Source organism: Citrus sinensis, chromosome 4 (assembly GCF_022201045.2).
Source record: "Citrus sinensis cultivar Valencia sweet orange chromosome 4, DVS_A1.0, whole genome shotgun sequence".
Lineage (NCBI taxonomy): Eukaryota > Viridiplantae > Streptophyta > Magnoliopsida > Sapindales > Rutaceae > Citrus > Citrus sinensis.
Window position 1 is genome coordinate 768,345 of NC_068559.1, and position 25,159 is coordinate 793,503.

Here is a 25,159-nt window from a genome sequence, read left to right on the forward strand (position 1 = left end):
GTTCTACCTCTAGGTACAGCGATCTATGTCGCCCTTTGGACCAGTAGCCCGCAACCCGAAGAGGTTTCCAGCCTATATACTTCTCACAATTATATTTCAAATTCTTCATTTTCTGAATTATAGGTATATGAAGGTCCGTCTTTGTAAATTTTTTGTTCTAAATAAGCTTTTGCTACATCTATTCCTTCTTCTTTGTTAACATGATTATATTATGTTTTAGGTTATCTATTTCAATATTATTTATAATTTTTCTTTTTATTTCTTGAGGTAATTTAAGTGAGTCTACTGCTAACAAGTCTTCTGTTCTAACAAGTTCTTGTTTGCTAAACAGATACGAACTCTGTTTAAAAGATCTTAAATTAAAATCTATTATCATCATATATTTATTATATGTTATTTTTGTAGTTGGATTTATTATATATTCTTTAGATTCTCCTAAACAATATCTGTAATTCATGTTAATAATTAAAGATCTGCTTCTATCTGAGAGATTGCTCTTCCTCTATAAATCTCTCCATCAACAATCATCAACAACTTCCACCAAGAGATAAAAGTCGAGTATTATTACCTAAATTATCTTCTCTTCTTTCCCTTTCTGATCTCCTTCCAGTGACCTGCAGCCTGGTCGTCCTGTTCCCTTAACGGCCTCTTGCCTCAGCGGGATCTGTGGACTCAGATGGCTTTACTGTGTGGATTTAGATCGTTTTGTTAAAGAAGAAAGAGATAGTTTTAGGTTTCTCTTCTTTCTCTGATGGTTCTGTTTCTGTTTAATGATGTTTTGATTTAGGATTCAGAGCAAAGAAATGTTTAGTTTTTCATTAAGAGCTTTTGAGAATTATGAAAAATCATCCGAGAGTGAGTCCTCTCTTCTTCTTTCTTCTCATTTATTTATATGAGAAAAGATTACATTATTGGTCTATGACGTTACTGTTTACATTATTGCTACATTAACGTCATTGCTTACATCATTTACATTATTTCAATTCTTTCTTTTAATGCCACGTGCCTTTAGTTTATCACGAGCATCTTCTTTTGTCTACCACAATCTTCCTCTTTTTATCTTGTCGGGCACTTCTTTTATTTGTCTGCCACGAACATTTTTCTCTGTCTGCCACGAGCATCTTTTTATCTTCTCTGTCTGCCATGAGCATTTTTTTTATCTTTTCTGTCTGCCATGAGCTCTGTCACGAGCATCTTCTATTTGTCTGGTGTCTTTATTTCCATGAGCTGATAGGCTTACTGTAGCGTTTCACTGCTGCTTAGGAATCTCATGGTGCTGATTTCATTGATGAACTCCAAGAGGATATTGGAAGGTGTATGGCTATCTTCTGAAGTTATAAGGATACAATTTTGGAAACGGATGATTGTTCTAAAATTTCTTTTATAAAGATCTTTTGCAATACTCCATATTGCTTTTATCCCACGAGCCCTACGGGTTCTAATCCATGTATTTGTTATGTGAGGAACATTTGTATATTCAGTTCCTACTTCTAATTGAAAATTCTTTGTGATATGTCCTACTGAGATCATATAAAATGCTTGATACTCAATATTCTGATGGTATTCTGGACTAATGGTGTAGAATTTCAGGTATATGGATCTTTTTTGGGCAAATTTCGTGACTTCTTTAACTAATAGCTCGTCTAAACTTGCTATTTCTCTGAGATCTGTATCTGGATATACTAAGTCTAGATACCCGTATTTGGCTATTTTCCCAACAAGGAGTGGATCTGCTCCTTTTATGGCTATCATTCTGGGATACATATTTTTTCCTAGGGCTTTAAAGATTGTACTGTTGTGGGAACAAGTGGAATATACCCACGTGGAAAATTGTTTATATTCTTCTTTTTTTAGATTTAGAGAAGAGGCTTTTTCTTCTTCTTCTGAGGGAGAATTGTTTATTTTGATAAATTTTTTTGAAGAAGTTGCTTTTGGTGATTCAATTTCTATGGATATGGTTTGGCTGACAATTAGGTCAGAGACTGGTTCTTGTTGTGGGTGTGGTCCACTACTGCTTCCTATATTTATTGGGCTAGTGTTTATTGAAAGCCCTTTTGTTAGGTCGTTTATGTATGACTCTAACAAGTGTATTCCTTTTTCATGAGCGTCCATGGCTTCTTTCATGTAATTTATGGCATCGAGCATGTCAGATGCCTCGGCTTTGAGCCTTTGTATTTCTGTATTTATCACAGATAAGGTTTTATTTACTTCTGCATTCATTCTCTGAATTCTATATTCATGCTTAAGAAATCTGCAAGGAAATTGTTAGTTCCTTTTATATGTATAATTTTAAAATTATAATAGGACAAATAAACTTGTCATCTATGTAGTCTTCTATACTAGGGTTCGTTTGGTAAAATTCTACTAACAAGTGAACTTACTTGAGAATTATCTGTTTCTACGATAAATTGTTTTTGGAGTAAAAATAATGAGAACTTTTTAATTCCTTTGTATATCGCAAGGAGTTCTTTTTCATGTACAGGATAATTAACTTGTGCTTGATTTAACGTTCCACTAGTATATCGGCAAATCTCATTTATATCAGTTTTAAGGATTGCTCCCCAATATAAATCAGGTGCATTAGTTTGTATTACTAATTTATCATTTTCTTCTGGCAATCTTAATGCTGGGAGATTTTTACATTCTTCCTTTAGGTTCCTTACAGCTTCTATATGTTCTTCGTTCCATCCCCTAGTATTATTTTTTCTAAGCAGTTTTTTAAGTATATTTCTCTTTTTTGCTAGATCTTTTATAAATCTTTCTGCATAGTTTAGACATCCTAAAAATTTTTGTATATGTTGTTTATTTTCCAATTTATTTGGGAATTTTATAATCTTTTTTCCTATATGGCTTTGGAGTCTTATTCATTTTTTTGTCAAGAATCAATCCTAAAAATTCTATTTTCTTATGTTCTATAACTGCTTTTCTTTCTGATAGAACTATTCCTTCTCTGATACATACATTAACAAATTCTTTTAAATGGTTTCTATGTTCTTCTATTGTTTCCGATGCAATTAATATGTCATCAACATAGACTATGATATATTTATAATCTTTAAATATTTTATCTATTCGGCTTTGAAAGATTTGAGGGGCATTTTTTAGTCCAAAGGGTATTACTAATCATTCGTAATGTCCTTGTGGGGTGCTAAAAGCTGTATAAGGAATATTATTTTCTTCCATTTTTATCTGCCAAAATCTTGATTTACAATCAAATTTTGAATAGTAAGTTTTATTCTTTACAAGATTTATTAATACTTCTTTATTCGGAAGAAAATATCCATCAAATTTTGTGTATTTAGTTAGTTCTTTATAATTTATTATCATTCTTGCTTTTTCTTTTACCTGTTTTGATCTTTTTCTAACCATAAAGGCTGGACTATTATGTGGGCTATTGCTAGTTCTAATTAGTTTTAAATCTAATAGCTCTTTTATTTGGATTTTAAATTCTTCCCTATCTTCTTCTGTGTACATCATGAGTTTTAATCTTATTATCCTATTTTCAATTAATTCTATTTTTGCTCTAGGATGGTCTGGTTTCCATAATGCTAATGGGTTTTTGTTATAAACTTTTTCAAGTTGTGACTTTATTATTTCTAGTTGTATATTATAACTCTGTCCTTGTTGTATTAAATAATATTTTTCATAAATGTACATATCACCACGCTGGGCTGGCTGAGCTCTGTATGGTTTAAATTCACGAGGAATACGAAGAATATGATTACAAGGGGTTTTTTAAGTTATCATATATGTAGTTTGTTGATAATATTGGAACTGTTGTATAAAATCATTCCCTAAGAGGATATCACAATCCATATTATTGTATTGAAATATTTGATTAATACATACTATTTTACTTCCTAGTAAGATTTCAAAATTTATTAAGGATTGATTGACTTGTTGTTTATCTCCTGTTATTCCAATGATTTTTAATTTTCCATTCGATTTACATTGGTTTGATAAAAAGGATTTCATAATAGTTATTTCATTACCAATGTCAATTAAGGCACATGTGTCTATATCTTTTTCTGTTATATTTATTTGTATATAAACGGACATAGGGTATTTTATATAAGCTTGTTTTAACATATTTCACATACTATTTTTTGACCTTCTATTTGTAGGGTTATTTTATGCTTTTCTATTTTGTAGTATTCTAAATCATTTAAAAAACTATTTCCTAGTACTATATGTTTTTCCAGATTTGTGGTCATGAATGAGTCTATATAACAAGATACTATTATTCTAAGTCCTTCTATGATTATAGGGACTTTAACTTCTTGTTTACAAATATGCTTATTACCATTGAAATCAGTATATTCATACGGAATTTCTTTTTCTTTTACCAAAAGTCCTTTATTTTTAGTGTGATTCATATAATTATGACTTATATCAGTATCTACTAGTATAGGTATTTTTGTTGTATAATCTATTCCATTAAAGTATTGTCCAAGTATTTTTATTACGTTGTTAGTTGTTATGGATTTAACTATTTGTTTATCAGTACTTAATCTTCTAAATGAACTCCCTCTAATTAAAGTTCTTCCTATAAAACTTATAGGAAAGATTGAGTTTTCGTTATTATTATCTAGAAATTATTTTTTATCATCTATATTTAATTCATAATTTATAGGAATTTTGTAATCTTGGATTACAGGTTCTATAAACGTTGCTATGTCTTCACGTTCTTTATTTATTTCTATATAAGGTTTATTCCCATATATCTCTCCATAATTCGATTTACAAAAACTGTATAAAGCTGAATAATGTATTGTCATTAACCTATTTCCTTCTTTCATTAGGTTCTTTTTTAATAGTTTAAAGTGTAAACTTAGTGTTTCGTCTATGTTTTTATCTTTTATGTGCACACAATACCTAGGGTGACAAGTAAATAATAATTTGGTACAACATAGGTTTCCTTCTATCGTTCCTAAATGTCCTGTACTAGGGTCAGTAAATCTTTGATCATGTATTGACAAGACTATAGGATTATCTATTCCTTCCCTAAAAAGAGATTTTATTAAGATTTGAATTTCTGCCAAATATACATACTGAATCTTTTCTTTTGTTGATTCGTTTTTTATTTTCCTTAATGCTAAATCTATAGATATTTTATTTATTAAACTAAATCTAATATTTCCTTCAGCTTGTGTAATCGTTACAACCTTTTCTTGTTCATAATATTCATGTAACACTATTCGTTTTCTTTTGAACATATCTCTAAGTCGATGTATTATTCCATATTCTGGTTTTTCCATATTTATTTTCAAAAGTTTATTATATTTTTCTTTATTAAAAGTGGCAACAAGGCTATATCCACTTTTATTTTCTTCTTTTTCTATTTCTTCAATTTCTTCTATTTTTTTCATTTTCCATAAGTTCTTCTTTATTCTGACTCATCTTCTGATTCTTTTGCCATATAAACTTCTTTTCCTTCATAATTTGATAGATCACTTATTTCTTCTAAGTCATTCTTTATATTTTCAAAATCTTCTTTTAGAAGTCTAACTTTTCTTTTTGTACAATCTGTGCTAATATGTCCCATTTCTCCACAATTCCAACATTTACATTTGGATTTGTTTAGCATATTTCTTTGGTTTTTATATTTTCTTTTATAATACTTTCTTTCTGGTTTTTTGTATTTTCTCTTAAAGTTATTGTATTTTTTATATCGTTTTTCTTTTTTATATACCTTTCTTTTTCGTTTATAAGGTGTATAACAACCATATTGGGTAGGCATTTCTGTTTTTTCACAACATATTTTTCACTTAGTCTTGTATTTAAAAATCTTATTCTAGATCCTAATGTATCTGGGAGTCTATTATTGGTTTTACTACTGTATTTTTCATACTCATTAATAAAATATCCATTCCAGGGGTACGGTAGTTTAGAATAATATAAATTTTTATAAATATTTTGGTCTTCATGACTCATGAATTGAGTATAATAATATTTATTAAATTCACAAGTATATTCTTTTACATAACACATGTTACAAATTGTTAGGTTTATTAATTTCATTCTAACTTCTAATTTGTCATTTTTTGCTTCATTTTCTGAGTTTTGTAACCAGTCTTCTTCTAAGAATTCACTGGCAATATATTCAATTATTCTTTCAATTCCTAATCCTCTATCTCTGCTTAATGCTATTTTGGTTGAATCTTTTATTAATTTTTGTGTATCTTCACTTAGTCCTTTCCACCAATTGAATACATTTCCTGTGAAACTTGCTATTAAAATATCAGCAAATATATTTATTTTTTCTTCTTCTATTTCTACATTCCAATCATCTCTAGAACCATTAAATATAAAAAATAACTTCATTTGCATTCCCCATTCTACTAAAGCTTTTCGGAGATCTATTTTGCAGTCTAAGTCTAAAAATGTTCCTACATTGCTTTTTGGTGTTAAGTTGTCATTATTAGGTTGGTATTCTTTTTTCCAAGGAGTATTTTTAATGGGTGGATAATATTCAAAAAATGGTCTATTTTTCTTTTTATTTGTTTCATACCTATGGCTTGGTTCTTCAACATTGGGTTTCATCTCTGAACCTCCAGCAGTATTTATTCTTATGCAATATTCTTTTTCAAAATCTTCTAGACCACTAAGGTTTATATCACTAAATTTTTCAGTTAATTCTTCTAATGTATCTTCCATTAATCTGAATCACTGGGTGTTGCTTCTTTTATCTCTAATTTTTCCTTACCTTTTTCTTTATTTCTTAATTCTGCTTTTAATTTTTCTATTTCTTCTAATATTTTTGGGTATTGAGTTTTTATAAACCAATCATCATAACTTCCTGTTTGTGGTTTTTGTGCAGGTTTCTTAAAACTTGTTTCAACTATTCCTGATTTTAATATTTCAAATTTTTTTACTTTTTTTATTTTTCTTTTGACTCATCTGTATTACAGATAGTTCTATCTTTATTTTTCCTATTTCTTATTTTATATCTTTTATTTCTTCTTTGAGATTTAAAAGTATTTCTTTTAATTTAATTAAAATAGTTTTCATAGAGTTTAAGGGTATTAATAGATATTTTCTCTTTTGAATGTATGTTACGTTACACACGTAACTTAGTGTTAGCCTTTTATTTTTTAAGATCTACGTAATGATAAGACGTGGATTACGAAATAAGCAACTAAAGAGCAACATACACGGCGTTAATCCGAACAACTTAAAACTGAAAGAAGTCTACGTGTCGAAGTTTAAAACGTTGAAAGTCTACCTCTAAACATAAAAGAAAACCCCAGAATTTTGGTGACCTCCTTCGTTATATTCGTTTTAATTTGAAAGGATCATCGACTTATTCAACATTATGTACATGGAAAGATGATAAGGCAAAATCTAATATTAGATTGTATTCAATGAATATTTTATAGAACCGGCCAACGTTTAACAAAGTTGAGTTAATTTTGACAAAATCATTAAAACTCTTTAGTTTAAAATTGACAATTTTTTTAATTTCAGTGACAAACAAGGGATAGGAACAGGGAGGGCCTAGTTGTTTAGATCCAAGTAGAATGTGGTCCACCACTCCGATAGCCCCCGACTGTGGAAAGAATAATAATAATAATAATAATAATCTAAAATTCATGTTTCTATTAAAAAAAAAAAAGATTACGACGTTTTAACCTCAAAATAAGAACGCTTTGTCTTCAGAATTCTAATTTGTCCTTCAATTTCTATTCTGATCTGCCGTGCTCACTTTTGCGGTGGTATAAATTATCAAACCCTCTGCTTTGATTTGATTTGCAATTGGGGTAATAACATCATCATTGTCCCTAAATTTATATAATTTCTCAATTAATGATATCAACCCATACGGTATTGAATTTCCCTCCCCACCTCACGTCACATTTCAATAGGGGTTCCCGAGTTAGTTACTTGTATTTAAGTAGTTTGAGATGTATTTGATACAGGTAGATAGATTATGTCTTTTCTTGATATATTGTAAGACGATAGGGAGTCTAATGTTTTTATCCGATTCGGGATTGGAAAGTGATTACGGCAAAAGTTTCAATTTAAAGCACAATGATTGGAAAAGATATGTATAAATAAAAAAAGGAGCAAGAAATAGTAATAACAACAACAATAAAATAATCTATTTCTTTGGTTTATTGAAGAAAGTTGTAGCGGAGGCTCATGCCTTTTGCTGATGGGTAACCCATTTAATCTTTATATTTTAATTTAAATATTAATTTAGTCTCTATATTTAAAAAAAAAACTTAAAATATTTTTTTTAGTTAAATATGTTACATTCTTTATTTTTACATTAATACTCTTTTAATAATATTCTTTACGTTAATTAATTTATTAATAAAAATTTAATTAATAGATTAACCAGTAATTATTTATTACAAAATTAACAAACAAATATTAGTATGGAAACAAAAAGTATTTTCTTTTTACCCGTACAACAATCTTACTAATAAATCAATTGATATCAACAAACTTCAAGTAATGTTTAATATACGTGCAACAATTTTATTAATAGTTATTTTATTAAAAAAATAATTTACCAATTAATTCTAAAAGTAAAATAATAACATAAGAATATGTGAAAAATTTTATGTGATTTTTAAGGCTAATTTGATAAATTAATTTTTTTTTCTTTTTATTCAATCTCCTAAAAAAGACAAGAATATCGTTGTAAGGATATTATTGTAAAAGGAAAGAAAAAAGAGAGTACAAGTGTAACATATTTAATAATAATGATGTTTAAAATATTTTTTAAAATATAAGAACTAAACATGTATTTAAGTAAAAATATAATCATTAAATGAACATTTGTCTCTTGCACAAGCTGGTTAATAGAAAAAGCTTTATATAAAAGTATGGACATAATCTTTCCTCTCCTTGTTCTCCCTTTATAAAAAACTCTTTTAGTTCTTATATTTTCTTTTACTTATCTATATAATCAAATCCCCTATAATGGTTGGAGAAGTATTTCAACTTTTAAAAACCACTTGTTTTATTCAATTTAATAGTAATATTTGTGATAACGGTGAATCAATCTATCATTGAAGCTATAGGGTCTGTTCAAGAGTACTGGAGACCTTAGGCAAATTTTTTTTATGGAACCTCCTTACATTCAACAACTTTAACACTCAAAGAAACATAAAAGAGCTGAAAATTCAATTAATTTTTAACTATATCCTGTAGAACTATTATTTCAAGAAACTATACTTTTTTTTCCACTTCAAAAGTAAGTCAATAAATATAATAATTTTCTTTATGGAAAAGTGAGCAAAAAGTGTATAATGTTAAATAATTAAGGTTTTTTTATTGTTTTAAAAATAAAAAATTTAATTTTTTTTTGAAAAACTAATAACGAATTAATGGTTATTGTTGTTGTTGTTGTTTTGATTAATATTATCGTCATTGTTATTAAGGATTTTTTTAGTGATTTGTAATAATGTAATTCATTTTGATTCCGATTTTAAGAAAAAGTAAACGTATTAATAACAATCTAACTCATTCCGAGTCTTATAGTTCAAATAAACCATTTATTCTGATTCTAATTCTCATTCCTATTTTAGTCCATTCGCATTCATATCAATTCCGATTTTAGTTTACTAAACGCACCACAAATACAAAAGATGAGGTTATGTGAACTGATTACAAATACTTATTAAACTCATTAACTAAAAAACCCACAATAACAACTTGAAACTTCATATTTTACTCAACAAACCTATCCGTATACTAACTAAAGCGGCAGGTCAGTAACAGCGGCCCTTGCAGCATGGTTTGGTGCTGCAGCAGCAGGTGTGCATGCGGCGCGATTTTGCAATCTAGCGACAGCCACCTGTCGATATGGTTAGCAATAATGATTGATTTTCGAACTGTGCCGGCGTGGTTGGCAATAGTGAATTGATTTTGATTATCTCCAGTTGAATAAGATATAAAAAAAAACAAGTTAATAATTTTTAGTTGTCTAATTATGTATAATTTTCAATAATCTGAACTTACATGTTTGAAATTTTATCCCTTTGACTTTTAAGAATTTTCCCCAAACAACAACAGAGAGTATAATGATAATATTCCAACCAACACATCTCTAAGACTATTTTTCCATCAGATCCGACGGAGATAGATTGGAGTCCGAAAAAGACAAAATTGGTGGTATCTTGCAACAGTTGCAAGGACCCTAGAAATGAACATGTGGAACCTGTTTTTTAAATTTTGCAACAGATGTACTGAATAGGAAAAAATTACAGATATGGCCTAAAATTCGGGGCAATTGAAAAAAAAAAAAAACTCATCTTTTTCTAATTTTGTTGCTAAAAAGGAACATTTCCGAAATAAATCGTTCACGCCTCATGGGTTAGATTTGAGTGGCCTGCCTGTCGCCCACCTGTCTAACGCTTGGAGACATTTATGTCTGAAATCTTCATTTTATAGTACAATAAAGTAGCATTTTTGTAAATTTCCCGAATAAATATGAAGCGGAATAACACCTTTCGTTAAAAAGACGTTGATAGTACAAAATATAAATGATGGTTTCTCATTATTGTGTTTAGCCTATGGGCTAAGGCAATAGAAAATAGCTAAGTTCGCTTTAGGAAGTGCTTACTAACAGGCATAAAGCTGCCTTTCTTGCTCGAGGCAGGGTCCCAGGGAAACAATCGAAGCACCAAAAATATCTCATCAATCAATATTGTGGCCATAAGCTGTTTTCAGAAATCATCACATTTCTTGAAAAGCAGCTGACTGTTGGAATTATGAAAAATATCTTCTTGCTTGGTCTCTCATCTATCCATTCCATTCAATTCAAGTGTTTGATAGAAGGCTCTCATTGAACAAAAATTCTATTTAAATAAAAGATAAAACAAATACAAACTCTCTCACTTGGATTAACAATAACTTATTAAGAGTTCCAGATCTGTCGGTGGGACTGGGCTAATAGGAGGATGAAGGGTACTGGTGGGGGGTAGAGAGGGATGAAAAACAACTACATGTTTCTACAATCTAATAGGGTCGATATCTTCTGCCACGGTTGCCATCATCACCGCCGCTACTTCCACCTCGTCCTCCACGTCCACCAGGACCATTGCTCCTATCAACTCTCCGTGGTCGAGGAGGCGGCATCTGTACTCCAGGCTGCTGACTGCACAATGGCCAAATAGCAAAAATTATGTTGAGATTATTTCACCCTTCAAGCATATGTTATTTGTTATATACCAACCAAACTGAAAAGCAACTTACAGAACATAGCCAATTTGACCATCTGGTAAGACCATTGGCACCATATGCATCCCTGATGGCATTGGACCCCTACCATATATCATGGGCTGTTCATGCATGCAGATTAATGAATATCAATTCCAATGGTTAAGGACTCCATAAAAGATAAAATAAATAAATTTACAGATATACTCGTGTACCTGCTGGAAACCAGCAGCAACTCCAAATCCAGCACCTACGGAGCCATAAGGAGTCCCAGCAAAGCCACCATACCCTGCATGTGGTAAATGGGTTGGAACCAGCCCAGGACTGTAGGGAAAAGTTCCTTCGGTTTTCTTATCCGTCTGAGGCTTTGCAAGAACAACCTCCAATACTTGGCCTGCAGTTATAGTCCTTTGAGTACACCGTTCAAGTAATGATGGTAAAGAAAAATTCAAGGAAGACCACTGGATTGCTTTTACAATATAGAATTGGATTCTTTTAGGACAAACAACTATGAAGTGAACTCACATAAAAGAATACACAGTTTTTACAATTGGTGCAGTTTTTACAACTTGAATGTAAGTTAGCAAATATAAACTTCAGTTTTGTATTTTCAACAAGTAAAAGAACCCACAATTAGCCAACTGAATGGATAGGAGTCAGTTCTACCAGTTTTGGCTTCACTATAACACAAAAACTGGGAAATGCAAATGCGACTTACCATCAATTTCATATTTCTCAGTATCCTTGACAGCCTTTAATGCACTTGACCTTTCAGCATAATGGATGAACCCAAAATCACGTTTCCCAGATTTTCCAGGAGGCATGACCACTTTCGTCACTTCCCCATGACGCTGGAAGAGTTCTTTTATTTTCTCAGTAGAAGTGTTGTCAGGTATATTTTTCACATAAAGTGCCTTCACCTGGGAATCTCAAAACAGCACACACCTTAGACAGTCATTAAACCAAAATATGGTTTCAGTAATGTTTCCAGAAACGACTAGGCAGAGATTTTCTTGTGCGTGTATATAAAACAACCATCAACTTTTAGACTTTTCCTTTCAAGTTTTCATCCACACTCTATAGCCTAAAACATTTATAAGAAATTGATGCACCAAAGGCCTAACAGAAAGAGCCCAGAGGTGCTCAGGTGTTTCGCATTTGGCCTCAGAGCCTGAGAAAAAGAATCCCAATAATCTCTGCAGTGTTTTTGCATGTGTGACCTATCTCATAAATTCAAAATCATCTTTAGGGATCTATGTACAGTTTTCAATATTAGAAATTGTTTTCAACTAACAGTATGGAAGAGATTTCTCTAAATTATATTGATATCAAGAAGAGATAAAATAAACGGTGAAAATAATGAAAGCCTGATGCAAGCAACATCAAATAACTTTAAAGTTTCAAACTGTTCTAATTCTTTGACAATTTTACCTGAGAAGCAGCAGCAGAGTGATCAGGTGTACTCTTAGGATCAGCCCATGAGACGGTTGGAGTATTTCCATCCAACTTAAAGTTTGCATTGAGCATTTTCTGCCTTGAATAATCAGCACAGGCATTATTGTAATACAAAACAAAGGAAAAACCACGATTACGAGAAGGATTTTGAGGATCCTGTAATTAGAAGAAGACAAATAAAATAGCAGTGTAAGTAGTCAAAAACTTGAACTTTATAAGATAAAAGCATTATTTAATCCAAAACTTCACCTTTATGAGCTCAATGGTTTCAACTCCAGGACCAACATCCTCAATGACTTTTCTGAACTCATCCTCTGTCCAGTTCTTCGGAACATTACCAATAAACAACCTGTTTTTAGTCTCTGACAGTGAACACCTTATTGTTTTACCCTGCAATGATGAAATATAACAATAAGTAAATTCAGCTGAAGAATGTGTAAATGAGGCATGGAAAGGTTGTCTCACAAAACCTAACCATCCCAGGCATCTCTGATTTCCCAAATACTAAGTGAAGTTATGAGAGGCATCTTGATCACCTTAAGTTCTTTACTATGTAACTCATCGATGGCCTTCTTGGCAAACTCTTTTGATCTGAATGATACAAAAGCAAAACCCTTGCTTTCTCCACTCTCCTTGTCTTTCATTAACCTCACCTACAAAAATGATTTAAAGTAACAACAATGGCGAATGTCAAAACTAATAGAAAAGTTGTAAAATGTTATAAGCATGGATTTTAACAGTTTCTAACCTCAAAAACATCGCCTATTGGTTCACACAGATCCCTCAAGTCCTCTTCCGATGCATCCTTTGGAAGCCCACCAATGAAAACTTCTGAGCCATTAGGAGGGAGGGCAAGAAGCTGGGCATGCTTATCTTTCTCGTCTTCACCAACGGAAGCAGTGGGCTTTTCTTCCTCTTCCACATGTGGAGTATCATCATCATTTCTATTTGCTTCTGCTGACTGATCTTTCTCACTAGCCCCAGCTTTTGAATGATCATATTCTTCATCATCATCATTTTCTTCAAAATTTCCATCCCCACCTTCTTCTTCTGGATCTTCCTCTACTTGCTCTTCGACATCATCATCCATCTCTTCCATATAATTGTCCTCCTCAAGATCCACTCGGTCCTCAACTTCCGTGCTCTCAGCCATGACTGTTTCAAGATCTGGCACTTATCATCCAACAACAGCACCTGAACAGCATCGCAATGACCTTTAACTTTCGATCATTAGAATAAAAATGCAAACAGTGGACAAAAGTAGAACTCAATTTTTGCTGTTTTGGACAGTGTATAAAAGTGGACTTCCAACCACAACCTTAGACACTGAATTCTCATTTCAAAGAGGAATACTCAGCTATAAGTATCAATTCCACTCGAGCAAGGGCATGTTTGCAACTGTTGAAAGCATAACAACTGGTGTTCTATACATACTCACTTTTACTCAGGAGCTAATGCATATCGCCCAAAACCACAATTACACCTAACAACTACTGATTCTACTGTACAGCAGCTATAGATTAAAAGCCGCAGCACCACAATCGTAAAAATAAAGGAAAAAATAAAAATAATAATAACTATAGATATAATCAAACCTTTATGATGCCCAAATCCAAATTTGTAAGCAATCCCACAAAACTAATAACAGCACATCTATAATTAAACATAAATTCAGAAACCCTAAAAAGGTAAAACACATCAAAACACTAAAGCCAACATCAGAAATACCCAGATGACCTAAATCAAATACAAAATCTTCGACTTTGCATGCAAAACAAATACAGATTCCAAATCAAAGGAGCTGCAACGCTTTTGGCTTTAGCTAAGCACTTACCCGAAGTGGGAGCATAATTTTTTGGGGGCAGAATAGAAATAGAAACAGAAACAGAAAAATATAGCTGATGATAACACCAGTAAACGATGAGTGAGATGTTTGGGGCATACCAATTATTTTGTGTTTTGTGTGTTGTTTTTGCTTTCTCTGTTTCTGTTTTTCTGTTTTCTTCCGTGTCCGTATGGATTATCCGACCTCACTCTCTCAACTAAGCCCAAGGGTTTCTTTTCTTTCGTTTCTTTCTTTTCATTTGGGGGTGTGTGTGAAAATTACTCTGCGAGCATACTAACACCTGTGAGGATCTCTAACAAGTCAGATTCAGCCACGTCACATATCTAATGTCAAATGACTAAAACCCCCTCATGCAGCCATTCATCTAGGGTTGGCAACAACCCCAGGCCGAGTCTGGGTATCGCAATGCCTGGACCCGGCCCAGGTCTAATTTTTAGATGTTTGGACCGAATTTTTTAAGTCTGGTACCGAATTGGGTTTTAATCTGGATACTTAGATTTTATATTTTTTTGGTAATTTTATAAGTTTTAAATTTATTTCAATAAAATTTTACAATAAAAATATAACTTTTAAGTGTTTAAAATTTTATATATGTGTAATAAATGAGTCAAATAAATATAAATATTTAATATAATATATATTTTATAATATTTTTTTAATAAAATCCAAGTTCTGGGCCGGTCTCCGAGTTTATCAAGTAATGCCCAAGACCGGTTCGACTTTATACTCGGCCCACAACGCCTGGGTGCGGTCTGAGTCCGGACCGAACATGTATTTTTACCACCCCTACATTCATCACCTAGAGAAGACCATGTCTTGTACATTGGGCAATTATATATATATAAATTTTTTTTTCCTTTTTTGGAATAATGTTATCAACTCCTCAATCAACTTGGGGTAAAAGATTGTGACTTTGGTATCCTTAAGTCTGACCAATATCAAATGAAATATTTTTATTAATTTTTTGGTACAGTCAAAATTTAAATTATCCAAGAACACAATTATGCAAATACAAGACCCAAAGGTCTAAAATAGGCCGTACAATAGTTAATTTCAACAATAATTAATCACACGACTCGCAGAAGCAGAAGTCAGAACTTAAACGAGTACACACTCTAGCATCCTTATAAACTTTGCCCGGCCTACAAAAATAGCCTTTACTTGGGGCACAGTGAATGTCTTGTGAACATATACACAATCCTTCTAATGCACAACCCTCTTTGAATATCATCACACCATCTTTCAATCCAAGCATTTGATCTGTCCACTCACTAGAGAAGAGACCTAAGGGGTCAAATTTCTGTTTAACCTTTAAAAATTCTCCTGCATTTTTGTACTTCTTAATGACTCCATCAAACACTAAGTTTCTGTTCTTTCCCCAATGGGGCAGCCCCCCATATTTGAACACAGCGAGTTGCTCAATTTCTTCGAGCACATCTTCATAAAGCCTTGGAGCCATTGGGTCCTTGCTTCTGTAATACATGATATCAAAGTCTAACGAATCCTCTTGTTTGCCCAAGTAAGCATTTGATGCTTTAACATAACGCATGATAATCCCATTGTAAAGTTCTAAGCCACACAGTGCTTTAGGCTCCATTTGAACTAGTTTTTGAATATCTTGTATGAAATTTTTAACGACGGATAATGCAACGCTGAATGTTGTTTGATGAAAGAATTCGCCATTGATTCTGGGATCCCAACCGCAGCCTGTGATCATTGAATCTTCTGCACTATCAAGGCAAGTTCCTGATGATTGAAGACGATTTTGATATCCTATAACTGGGTACCCAGCAAAGACTACACCTGTTTGATCAGAAGGAAAAAAAAAATTGATCATAATTGAAACTATTTTGATGCCAATGGTATTAGGATCTTTGTGCAAGAGTCGGAGAGATACCATCGTTTGTCAAACCAAATGCGAAAGCATTGAGAGTTGAGGTAACAAGTTTTCCCCCGATGCACTTGCCATCAGCATCACGTAACGATTCTTGATTCTCCTCTGATTATTAAACAAGAAGCATGAAGCGCCAAAACAAAATTTGCAATTAAGAAATTTTAGGTGTGGACGTTCATATGTTTAAAACGCGAATTTAAGATTAGTTTGTGATGTCTACTCCAAGTTCAATTGTACATTGTATTGTAACTAGAGCATCTGGTAAATATGATATCATTGTGTCAATTCGCATTTTAAAATATACAAATTTCCAAATTGGAGAACTGCCCATCTTGTAGTAAGCAATTGCATAACACATAGTGCGTGAATGAAGCAGAAGCAATGAATTAACCAAATACCTAGACATTGGCGAGCACCGCCGACCACAATATCATTACTTTAAATAAATACAAACACAAATTGACCTAGGTTTATACGTGAAGGAGATCGAAAGTGATAGCTTGTTAAGAAGCTAACCTGTAGCTCTGACGACAGCCATAGCAACTGAAAGCATGGGGCGGAATGGAAAGAAATTATACAAGCCATTGCCGGAAGTGTTTGAGGAAATGCGATCATCAACTCGATAGGCTGCCTTTCGTTGACTTGGGTACCAAGTTATGTCTGCAAACTCATGTCGATGCCCAAAAATAGCGGCTTGATCACCAAGATCAGAATCACTCTTTTGCACGTATGCGATTGACCTCTTGAAGAGCGGTTCCAACTTGAGCGTAACCTATGCCACAAACACTCATTCGTCTTTACTTTGGTTATTTCTTATGTGTCGCTTGAACACTGCATCACTTACATTCAATATTTCACATAGTGTGTATACCTGTATGTAATTCAAATTGCAGAATTATACTCTATATGTATAATTGGTGTCAGTATTTGATTAGTAGATCAATTTGGATGGCATAAGAGGCTTGGAATTTTAATCCTGCCAAACTGGGGCCAAGGAGCAGGGGGAGCCCTGAGGTGAAAATAAATTTCTGAAAAGAAGAGAGATCTTAATGAAGTTTACATCATTTTAAAAAAAAATCATATTTAGTCCCATCATATTTATTCTTTTTTTTATTACGGTCTACATCAAATTTAAGGATTTTATATTATGATCCCATCACAATTATACACTAGTTATAATCTATGTGATTTTTTAATGTTTATTCAATATTTGGTCTCAATAACTATCTAATTGGTAATTAAAAACATCTCGAGTAAATGATTAGGTCTGTTATAAGTTTTTGTGAAAGTAATTAAAATCATGATTTTGATTAGTTGTTAATAAAATAAAATGTAATATAAAAAATAGGCATGTAGCACAAAATTTTAAAAGGTTCATGAGAGGCTAATCAATGAGAAGGATCAAAATTCTCTCATAATATGAAGTTACTTAAAATTTAAAAAATTATTTCATGCGTAAATTAATACATTAATGAGAAACATACCTGAGAAATAACACCAAGAACACCAAGTGATACTTTAGCTGCATAGAAATCTTGGTGACTTTCATTGAGCACTCTCACGTTAACAAATTCCTCTTCAGGATTTCCCGGAGTTACAATTCTTATCTCGACAGCGTAATCATGAACAGAGCTCCCTCTACCCCACAGAGAGCTTCCATGGGCGCCTGTCCCAAGCATGCCGCCCACGGTCAGCCCCCACCAATACGGCCCATACGGCAAGGCCAGCCCGGCCTTAGCCGACTCCTCAATGACCTGCCTCAATGTCACGCCACTCTCTACTGTTACAGTCATTGCTTGCACATCAAGTTTCAATACGCGGTTAAGATGTTTTGTGCTTATTAGCAAGCCCTCTTGGCCAGCTGGGCAAACGAGCTTGGGAATGCTGTGAGAGAAACGTGTAGCCACTTTGATTCTTGTTTTGGCCATTGCTGCTGCTGCTACTATTGATATCAGCTCTTGCTCTGAAGCTGGGTACGCTACATTTGCTGCTTTACACACGCTTCGATCGGGGAACATACCGTATGAGTTTGTGATCGTACAGCTTGAATTATTGTTTGACGAACATTTGATTGGATCCTCTGGCGGGCTGCCATTTACGGCTATAAAGAGTAATAAGAAAATTACACATTTTGATCTGAATAAACTCCGAGCAGTACACACAGTATATGCCATGTTTGACAAATAATATTATTTTGGTGGAGATGATAAATGAGATACATCAATGATCTTGTTCTTTGTGTATTTTGAAGTGATTCTTTATGTAATGATGGTAACAGTCTAACAGACGTATTTATAGTTGTGTGGCGTGCAAGTGTTTCATTTCCATGCAAATTTTGGGAAATTTACAAAAATAACCTAAACAATTTTGTAATTTTCACAATTAGCCCTTTAAACTTTTTTCTATCAACATTAATCAAACACAAGATTTTCTCCCCAAAGTACCCTTGTTTATAAACCAAAAACAACTTTTCTTCTCCCCTTGATCAAACGAAACGCAATCTTGTACTATTGAATCATCACCGGCGACGACAAATAACAACGGCAACCGATAACGGCGAACGGTAAAAGTGAACTCCGATCAAATACAGCGTAATCCATCCGGATCCAACACTAATTTGTATCAACGAGTAGTAAGAGATATTTTCTCAACTTGCGAACTTGATTCAGTGCGATTGCAGACAGGTGCCTGTCGCACCAACTTGTCGCACCTACTTATGATGATGCAAACTGTTGCTTCTTCTAAAAATCAAAATTGAATGAGCACTTCAGCAGTGGCGCCTTGCATGGCACCTCTACTTCTTCATCCCCTTCTAGCTGGTGAATGTGAGATTGAAACTGATTTCAATGTGGGTGGTGACGGTTATGGTCAGTAAATCATGCTCAAGCCATTGTCATAACATTGTTGGAGGAATATGATAAGATATTTGGGGTAAGCTGTAATGATTTCTTTTCTGTTAAAACTTGGGTGACACATATTTCCTCAAGCCCTTGAAGAATTGTACTTATAATCAGAACTAAGTGGAAGTGGAATTGAAGAGGCTACTGATGATGATGGAGACGATGATCAGGATGGTGCAACGCTAGAGTCTGATGCATATACAGATGATGATCTTGATAACGCATCAAGTAGATCTTGCAGTGAATTCGGCGGTGAGAGAGAGAGAGAGAGAGAGAGAGAGAGAGGAAGGAGAGAGAGAGTTATGGGAGGAGCATTTTTGGCACTAGGGTTGATTATTGGCTAATGTTGACAGGAAAAAAATTGAGGGGTTAGTTATGAAAATAACAATTGTTTTTAGGTTATTTGTGTAAATTTCCCACAAATTTTTGTAGTGTAATGATCATTTGTAATAAAAGAAAACTTTGCCCAACCTCTTATTAGGTTATTAACTCAATTCTTTGGTAAAGCAGTTTGATTATCTAGCTAGATCCACATCTATTTTCTATTAAAATATTAGGTAAATGAATATCTTTTAAAGATTTTTTAATACACATGCTGACCTTTTTATCTAAGTACGTATGATCAAGATTTAATTTTTTTTTAATTGCACACGAGACTGTTCTACATCTTCAAAGACAGAACATAAATATTTAATTTTTTTTTATAGATTTAACTAAATGTGTTGTAGCTGTAAGAAGCAAAATCAAATGTAAAAAAAAAAAAAAAAATTGAGATTGAATTTGCTGTATAAAGATTGAAGAATCGATTGAGGTCATGAAAGCTATGAGTTCTACGTTCGAGCAATATAATAACCAGAAGCTACTTTGATTTGAAGAGCATATAGCATTTTTTATGTTTTACCCTGAATATATAAGATTTTTTTATTTATTTCAAAATTCAAGTTCAAAATTGAACGTCAATGGCGACACCAAAAATTTCAGAGATGGGTGAATGGATGAATGCATTGCTGCAGGGGAGGTACGGGGAGAGAGAGAGAGACGAAGATGGTGAATGAAAAAAAAATAATAATAATAATTAAGAGAAAATATAAGAGAGACAACGGATTAATGGAGGAATTTTGTGGGGCTCACTAAATTCATTTTTCTGACTTTTTTTGCTTAAAAAACAAGGTAAGCATTTATTTTGGGCAACAAAGTGAGCAGGATTGATTTACGTTTACCTGACACGCTCTGCTAACAGAGCACATTAAATATCGTCCTTGCAACCCTCTGTTATTTCCGCAAACAGCTGTTTTGTACGTGCAACATCAATTCAATCGTCCTTTGCTCTTAATTTCTTCAAGCTGCTTAACTACTTATTTTTTTCACGGTACGGAGCAAATTAATAAGCACGATGACAATGGGATGAGGTGGGGTGGGAGTGGAGAGGCCTACTCTATTTTTTTCTCTGTTATAAATTTTTGTCTTCATTCTTCATTTTATTCTTTAATAAATTTAGTGCGGTGAGGATGGAAAATCTTCATGTGGGGAATGATTTTCTCATCCCCACCTCATTCCCCATTCAACAAAACATATACAAAGTCAACTAAATCCTATGAGACAGAAGCAAAAAGGAAAAATAAGGGTTTGTCTAACACAACCCTTTCAAACCTAAATGTGAACAACATTATAGAAGCAAATAAAAGGTATGTTATATTTTAAATTCCTTAGCATTTTAGAGTAGCGAAATACACACTATATTAATTGAGAACTTATTTACTTAAAATTGCGGCAATGATGATGCAACTTTGATCAACGATTGTTTATTTGCTTATGGGGAGAAGTTTGACTCGAAGCATTTCATAACTATAAAGCCAAACATAATCCACCTATCTTAGTTTATTGGCTTCTTTTATTTTGTGCTAGTTGTAGCATTATTGACTAGTTTACCGGTGGTAAATTTTTTTTTTAACTTCTAGTTGTACCTGCTCAATGGTTGTATCAAACTTATCATTTACTTCATTTCCCAATTGTCAATATATTTATCTTTTAGCACTTCAGCAAATAAAGTTTAGACATGAGAAGTTTGAATGATGAAAAGCTCACTCTCGTGTTGAAATTTAATTGTCAAAAATTTTATGCAAACTGCCAAGTGTGCAAATGGTGTTTGTAAAAAAATTAATATAATTTTTTAGGGTTAAATTGGTAATTTAATTATTTTCTTTTTATTAATGGCCAAACAAAAAATTTATTATAAAAGGGTAATATTGTAAAAGTAAGACAAAAGAAATAAAAAGTAACGGTTGAGGTAGATGTATCAATACTTTAACAACATAGATGTTTTAAGGTATTTTTAAAAATACAAGAACTAAATGGACACTAATATTAAAATATATGGACTAAATGAACTTTTACCCTACGATAAACTAGGGTTGCTAAAAAAATTCGGCCAAAGCCCATATTCTTGACAAGAAGTCCAAACCTTTCAAAACCTCGTCTAAACTTGGACGGGTCTGACTTGGGCCAGACTTGAGCTTTTTCATTAAATATAAAATAATTTTTTAATAAAGTAAAAATATTTAAATTAAAAATAATTATCTAATACATAATAGAATAATAATCTAATACACAAAATATTAGTAACACAAGATAATAAATCACAAATATTAATATAAAAATATATTAATTTAATATTTTGACTTTTTCCTTTTTTATTTAAATTTAATTTATATAAATTTCTTTTTTCCTAGACCTTTATCTAGGCCCAATTTGTGTGGGCTTTGAATTTTTCGGCCATGTCCAGGCCCAACTCGTGGGCCCGAGCCGAGCTTGAGCCGATTCGAACTTTTTTGCTAACCCTACGTTAAACAGTTAGATTGCTAAAATCACACGTACGATACATCCATTGGTCCTTAAGTAAATATATATAGCAATTCCCGCCTACGTCCACGCCTCCAAGCTCACTCGACTTGAGAATTTTACTATACAAGCCTCTCAATGCTTTAAGTTCTTTACAATTGACTTCCAAGGTGTCAATAGACCTTTATAATCAAGAGATTATCTCCTCAATCCCTTCACCCCCAAGTGTTTCTCACTCTTGGATACTCACAATTTGATGAGAAATAAAAATTAGAGCAAACAACTCTCTTTTATAGTGGATATACAAACGATAGCTCAATGAAGATTTAATCTATGATGATTTACAAAATTGAAGCTCAATATATATTGTGTGCACTTGTTTATGCTTGTAAAGATTACCAAAAAATGAATTGGATTTGATTTTATATAGTTTGAGCCCAAAAACTAGCCGTTGTGAGTTTTCTGATGACAACCGGCATGCTGCTTTCGAAATCCGATTAGCCGCTTTTATTACAGTAAGTTACTGCCCATAATTTGGTCTACCGCTTGTCAAATCTGGTTAGCCGCTTGTTACAGTGACTGCTACAGTGCATTATTTTTTAAAATTATAGTTTTGCCCTAAAATTTTATAGAATTACGATATGACCCAAAACGTCATAAAACTTTGCACAAAGGTCCAATTTCAAAATTTCTAACTAATGCCAGTTATTCCAAAACTTTCTAAAATTATGGTATCACCCAAAATGCTATGAAGCTTTTCAAATAAATCACTCTAAAGAATTCCAAGCAATACTTGTTGATTTCAAAGTTTTCAAAAACTCTTTCAATTAGATCATCAACTTGAAAAACAACCAATTTTATAAAATTATTTTCCCATTAAATATAAAACATTTATGATATGAAAATAATGATTTATTTAAAATATATAAAAAATAATTCGAGTTTTTAAAAACTTAATCATTCTTAATTTTGTTTGTTATCATTAAAATTAACATTATGAATACATAAATGTTAACATGGCAAACTAATTCATTTATACCTTAATAAAAATAATTTCATTATTTTGTTTGTTATCATCAAAATCAACATTATGGATACATAAATGTTAACTTAGCAAACTAATTCATTTATACCTTAATAAAAATAATTTCATAATGTCTTAAGCATAACTAAAAAGGGAAAAAAATGATGAAAAGGAAACAAATGGCCAATGAAATTTGGCACATTATATTGTATTATTTCAATACAAATGTATTTATATTATACTATATTGTATTATCTATATATTATGATAGTGTTGTACAGTGTTCGATACTATACTATATTGTATTAATTTTTAATTATTGTATTAGTTTTTCGGGTCATTAATTTAAATTATATATTTGAAAACCATATTCTTTAGCACTTAGAAAAATAATAAATAAGTCTTAAATTTTAGAATTTTTACATCAATTTTTTTAGTATAAATGTAAAAAAACAAATCACAATCCTTTATAAAATACAGGTAAAACTAACAAATTCTAAATTTTTTTTCCAATATGACATTTGTTTTTTTAAGTATTTCCCAAATATATAACCTACGAAATTATGATCGAAGCAAATAATTTAATAAAATAACCTCCAAAAACTATCACACTATAAACAAATATTCAAAACATTGAAAGTTCATTTAAACTCATCTTAGGGTGATGGTATAAAAGTTTACACCTGCTACAACATGGTCATAAAAGAATAAAGTGATAGATAGATGTATCATAATCCTAGTTCACACATCAACATGACAAAATATCATTGCAAAATATCATTGATAAATTAGAAATGCATACTTCCTAATCAAACTCTACCTTTCCTCCATGCTTAAGCAAAAGCATCGTAAAATATTATAACTTATGGTCACAATCATTTCATAATGTCTTGAAAGTCCTTGTTTGAAGGTTTCTTAACCATTAAATTTAAGGGCATTAGCTCATCATCCACATTGATATCAAAGCAAGCTCTTTAGCAATGTATTAGTATGATCTTTACTATTTCCATACGTATTCTGAGACATGTTAGTGTTGGCTTAGTGAAAAGTTGAAGTTAATTTATCAATACTAACAACAATATGTTTTTATGATTTAGATCTCTTCCCATGTGATGATTGTGAATGTAATTGAGTAGTCTATTGAAAATTTGAAGGTGAAGGCAGCAAACATTTGAGAACCTTCATCATCCATCATTCAATCTCACTATCATCATCATAAATTTCTTTTTAAGGTGTTGTACTAACCATATCAATTGGAGTTTTTGCCAACCTTGCTGTTGCACAATCTTTTCTAAATATATATGCTAGCCTCTCATAATATGGAGATGGTTAGTCCCTCCAATTGCTTGATCTTTTACATGACTATAACATTAAAATAAGATAGTTAAATAAATTATATTACATTCGTATTAAACAAATTATATCAACCATGAAAATAAATCATGACATATAAGGAAAATCCTTTTCCTTATTTTAATTCAAAATATTAACCTCTATATATGATTTTCAAAATTCTTCTCCACGCATTTTCGTACATCATTCCATCCAAAACTAATAAAGTTCAACATATCAAATGCCAGCTCATAGCTTAGTGTAACACCAAATTTCCATGATTTTAAATTATGAAAATTTTGTTTTATTAGAAATCATAAATGGCATTATTGTCCTTATTAATAAGGATTGTTAAATTTATAATTAGGATTTATGGGGTAATTTTGGAAAAGACTTACTTTTTTCTAAATTTAATAGGGTTTCTTAAGGTTCCCTATAAATTTATATTTTTCCCTCTTCTATAACCCTAAATCCACAATGTTTTAAACTTTTACTTAGGAGAGAGAGTCTTAACAATTGGTAAGTTTTACTCTCTCTATCCTCTACTTGATTTCCTATTGTTGTGTTTTATTTAGAGTTTTATTGGTATGAATTTAGATTGTTACAGACCATTATGCATGATTTAGGACATGTTTAAGTTGTGTTTAGTGCGTTAATTTATTGTTGAATCATGTTAGTTTATCCCTGATGCAATAAAC

The 25,159-nt window shown here is 32.0% G+C and overlaps 2 protein-coding genes across 5 annotated transcripts; both read right to left on the reverse strand.

The window, feature by feature from the left end:
• Positions 1-10,798: 10,798 nt before the first annotated feature.
• On the reverse strand, positions 10,799-14,737 carry LOC102619919 (heterogeneous nuclear ribonucleoprotein Q-like). 4 transcript variants are annotated; one of them, XM_006486307.4, is made up of 9 exons: positions 14,572-14,737; positions 13,376-13,821; positions 13,164-13,280; positions 12,877-13,017; positions 12,604-12,783; positions 11,891-12,092; positions 11,388-11,566; positions 11,209-11,294; positions 10,799-11,110 (listed from the first exon to the last, which is right to left on the reverse strand). In XM_006486307.4, the coding sequence occupies exons 2-9, from the start codon at positions 13,778-13,780 to the stop codon at positions 10,972-10,974; spliced, it is 1,449 nt and encodes a 482-aa protein (XP_006486370.1). In that variant the 5' UTR covers positions 13,781-13,821; positions 14,572-14,737; the 3' UTR covers positions 10,799-10,971. The 4 variants fall into 4 exon arrangements, with proteins under 4 accessions (XP_006486370.1, XP_024956913.1, XP_006486369.1 ...); XM_025101145.2 differs by having other exon boundaries at positions 13,376-13,841; positions 14,572-14,714; XM_006486306.4 differs by having other exon boundaries at positions 14,462-14,706.
• A 672-nt stretch (positions 14,738-15,409) lies between these two features.
• On the reverse strand, positions 15,410-19,524 carry LOC102618839 (probable L-gulonolactone oxidase 6). Its single transcript, XM_006486471.4, has 4 exons — positions 17,852-19,524; positions 16,884-17,139; positions 16,371-16,472; positions 15,410-16,276 (listed from the first exon to the last, which is right to left on the reverse strand). Exons 1-4 carry the CDS (start codon positions 18,539-18,541, stop codon positions 15,537-15,539), a joined length of 1,788 nt encoding a protein of 595 aa, XP_006486534.1. The 5' UTR covers positions 18,542-19,524; the 3' UTR covers positions 15,410-15,536.
• Between the last annotated feature and the right edge of the window lie 5,635 nt (positions 19,525-25,159).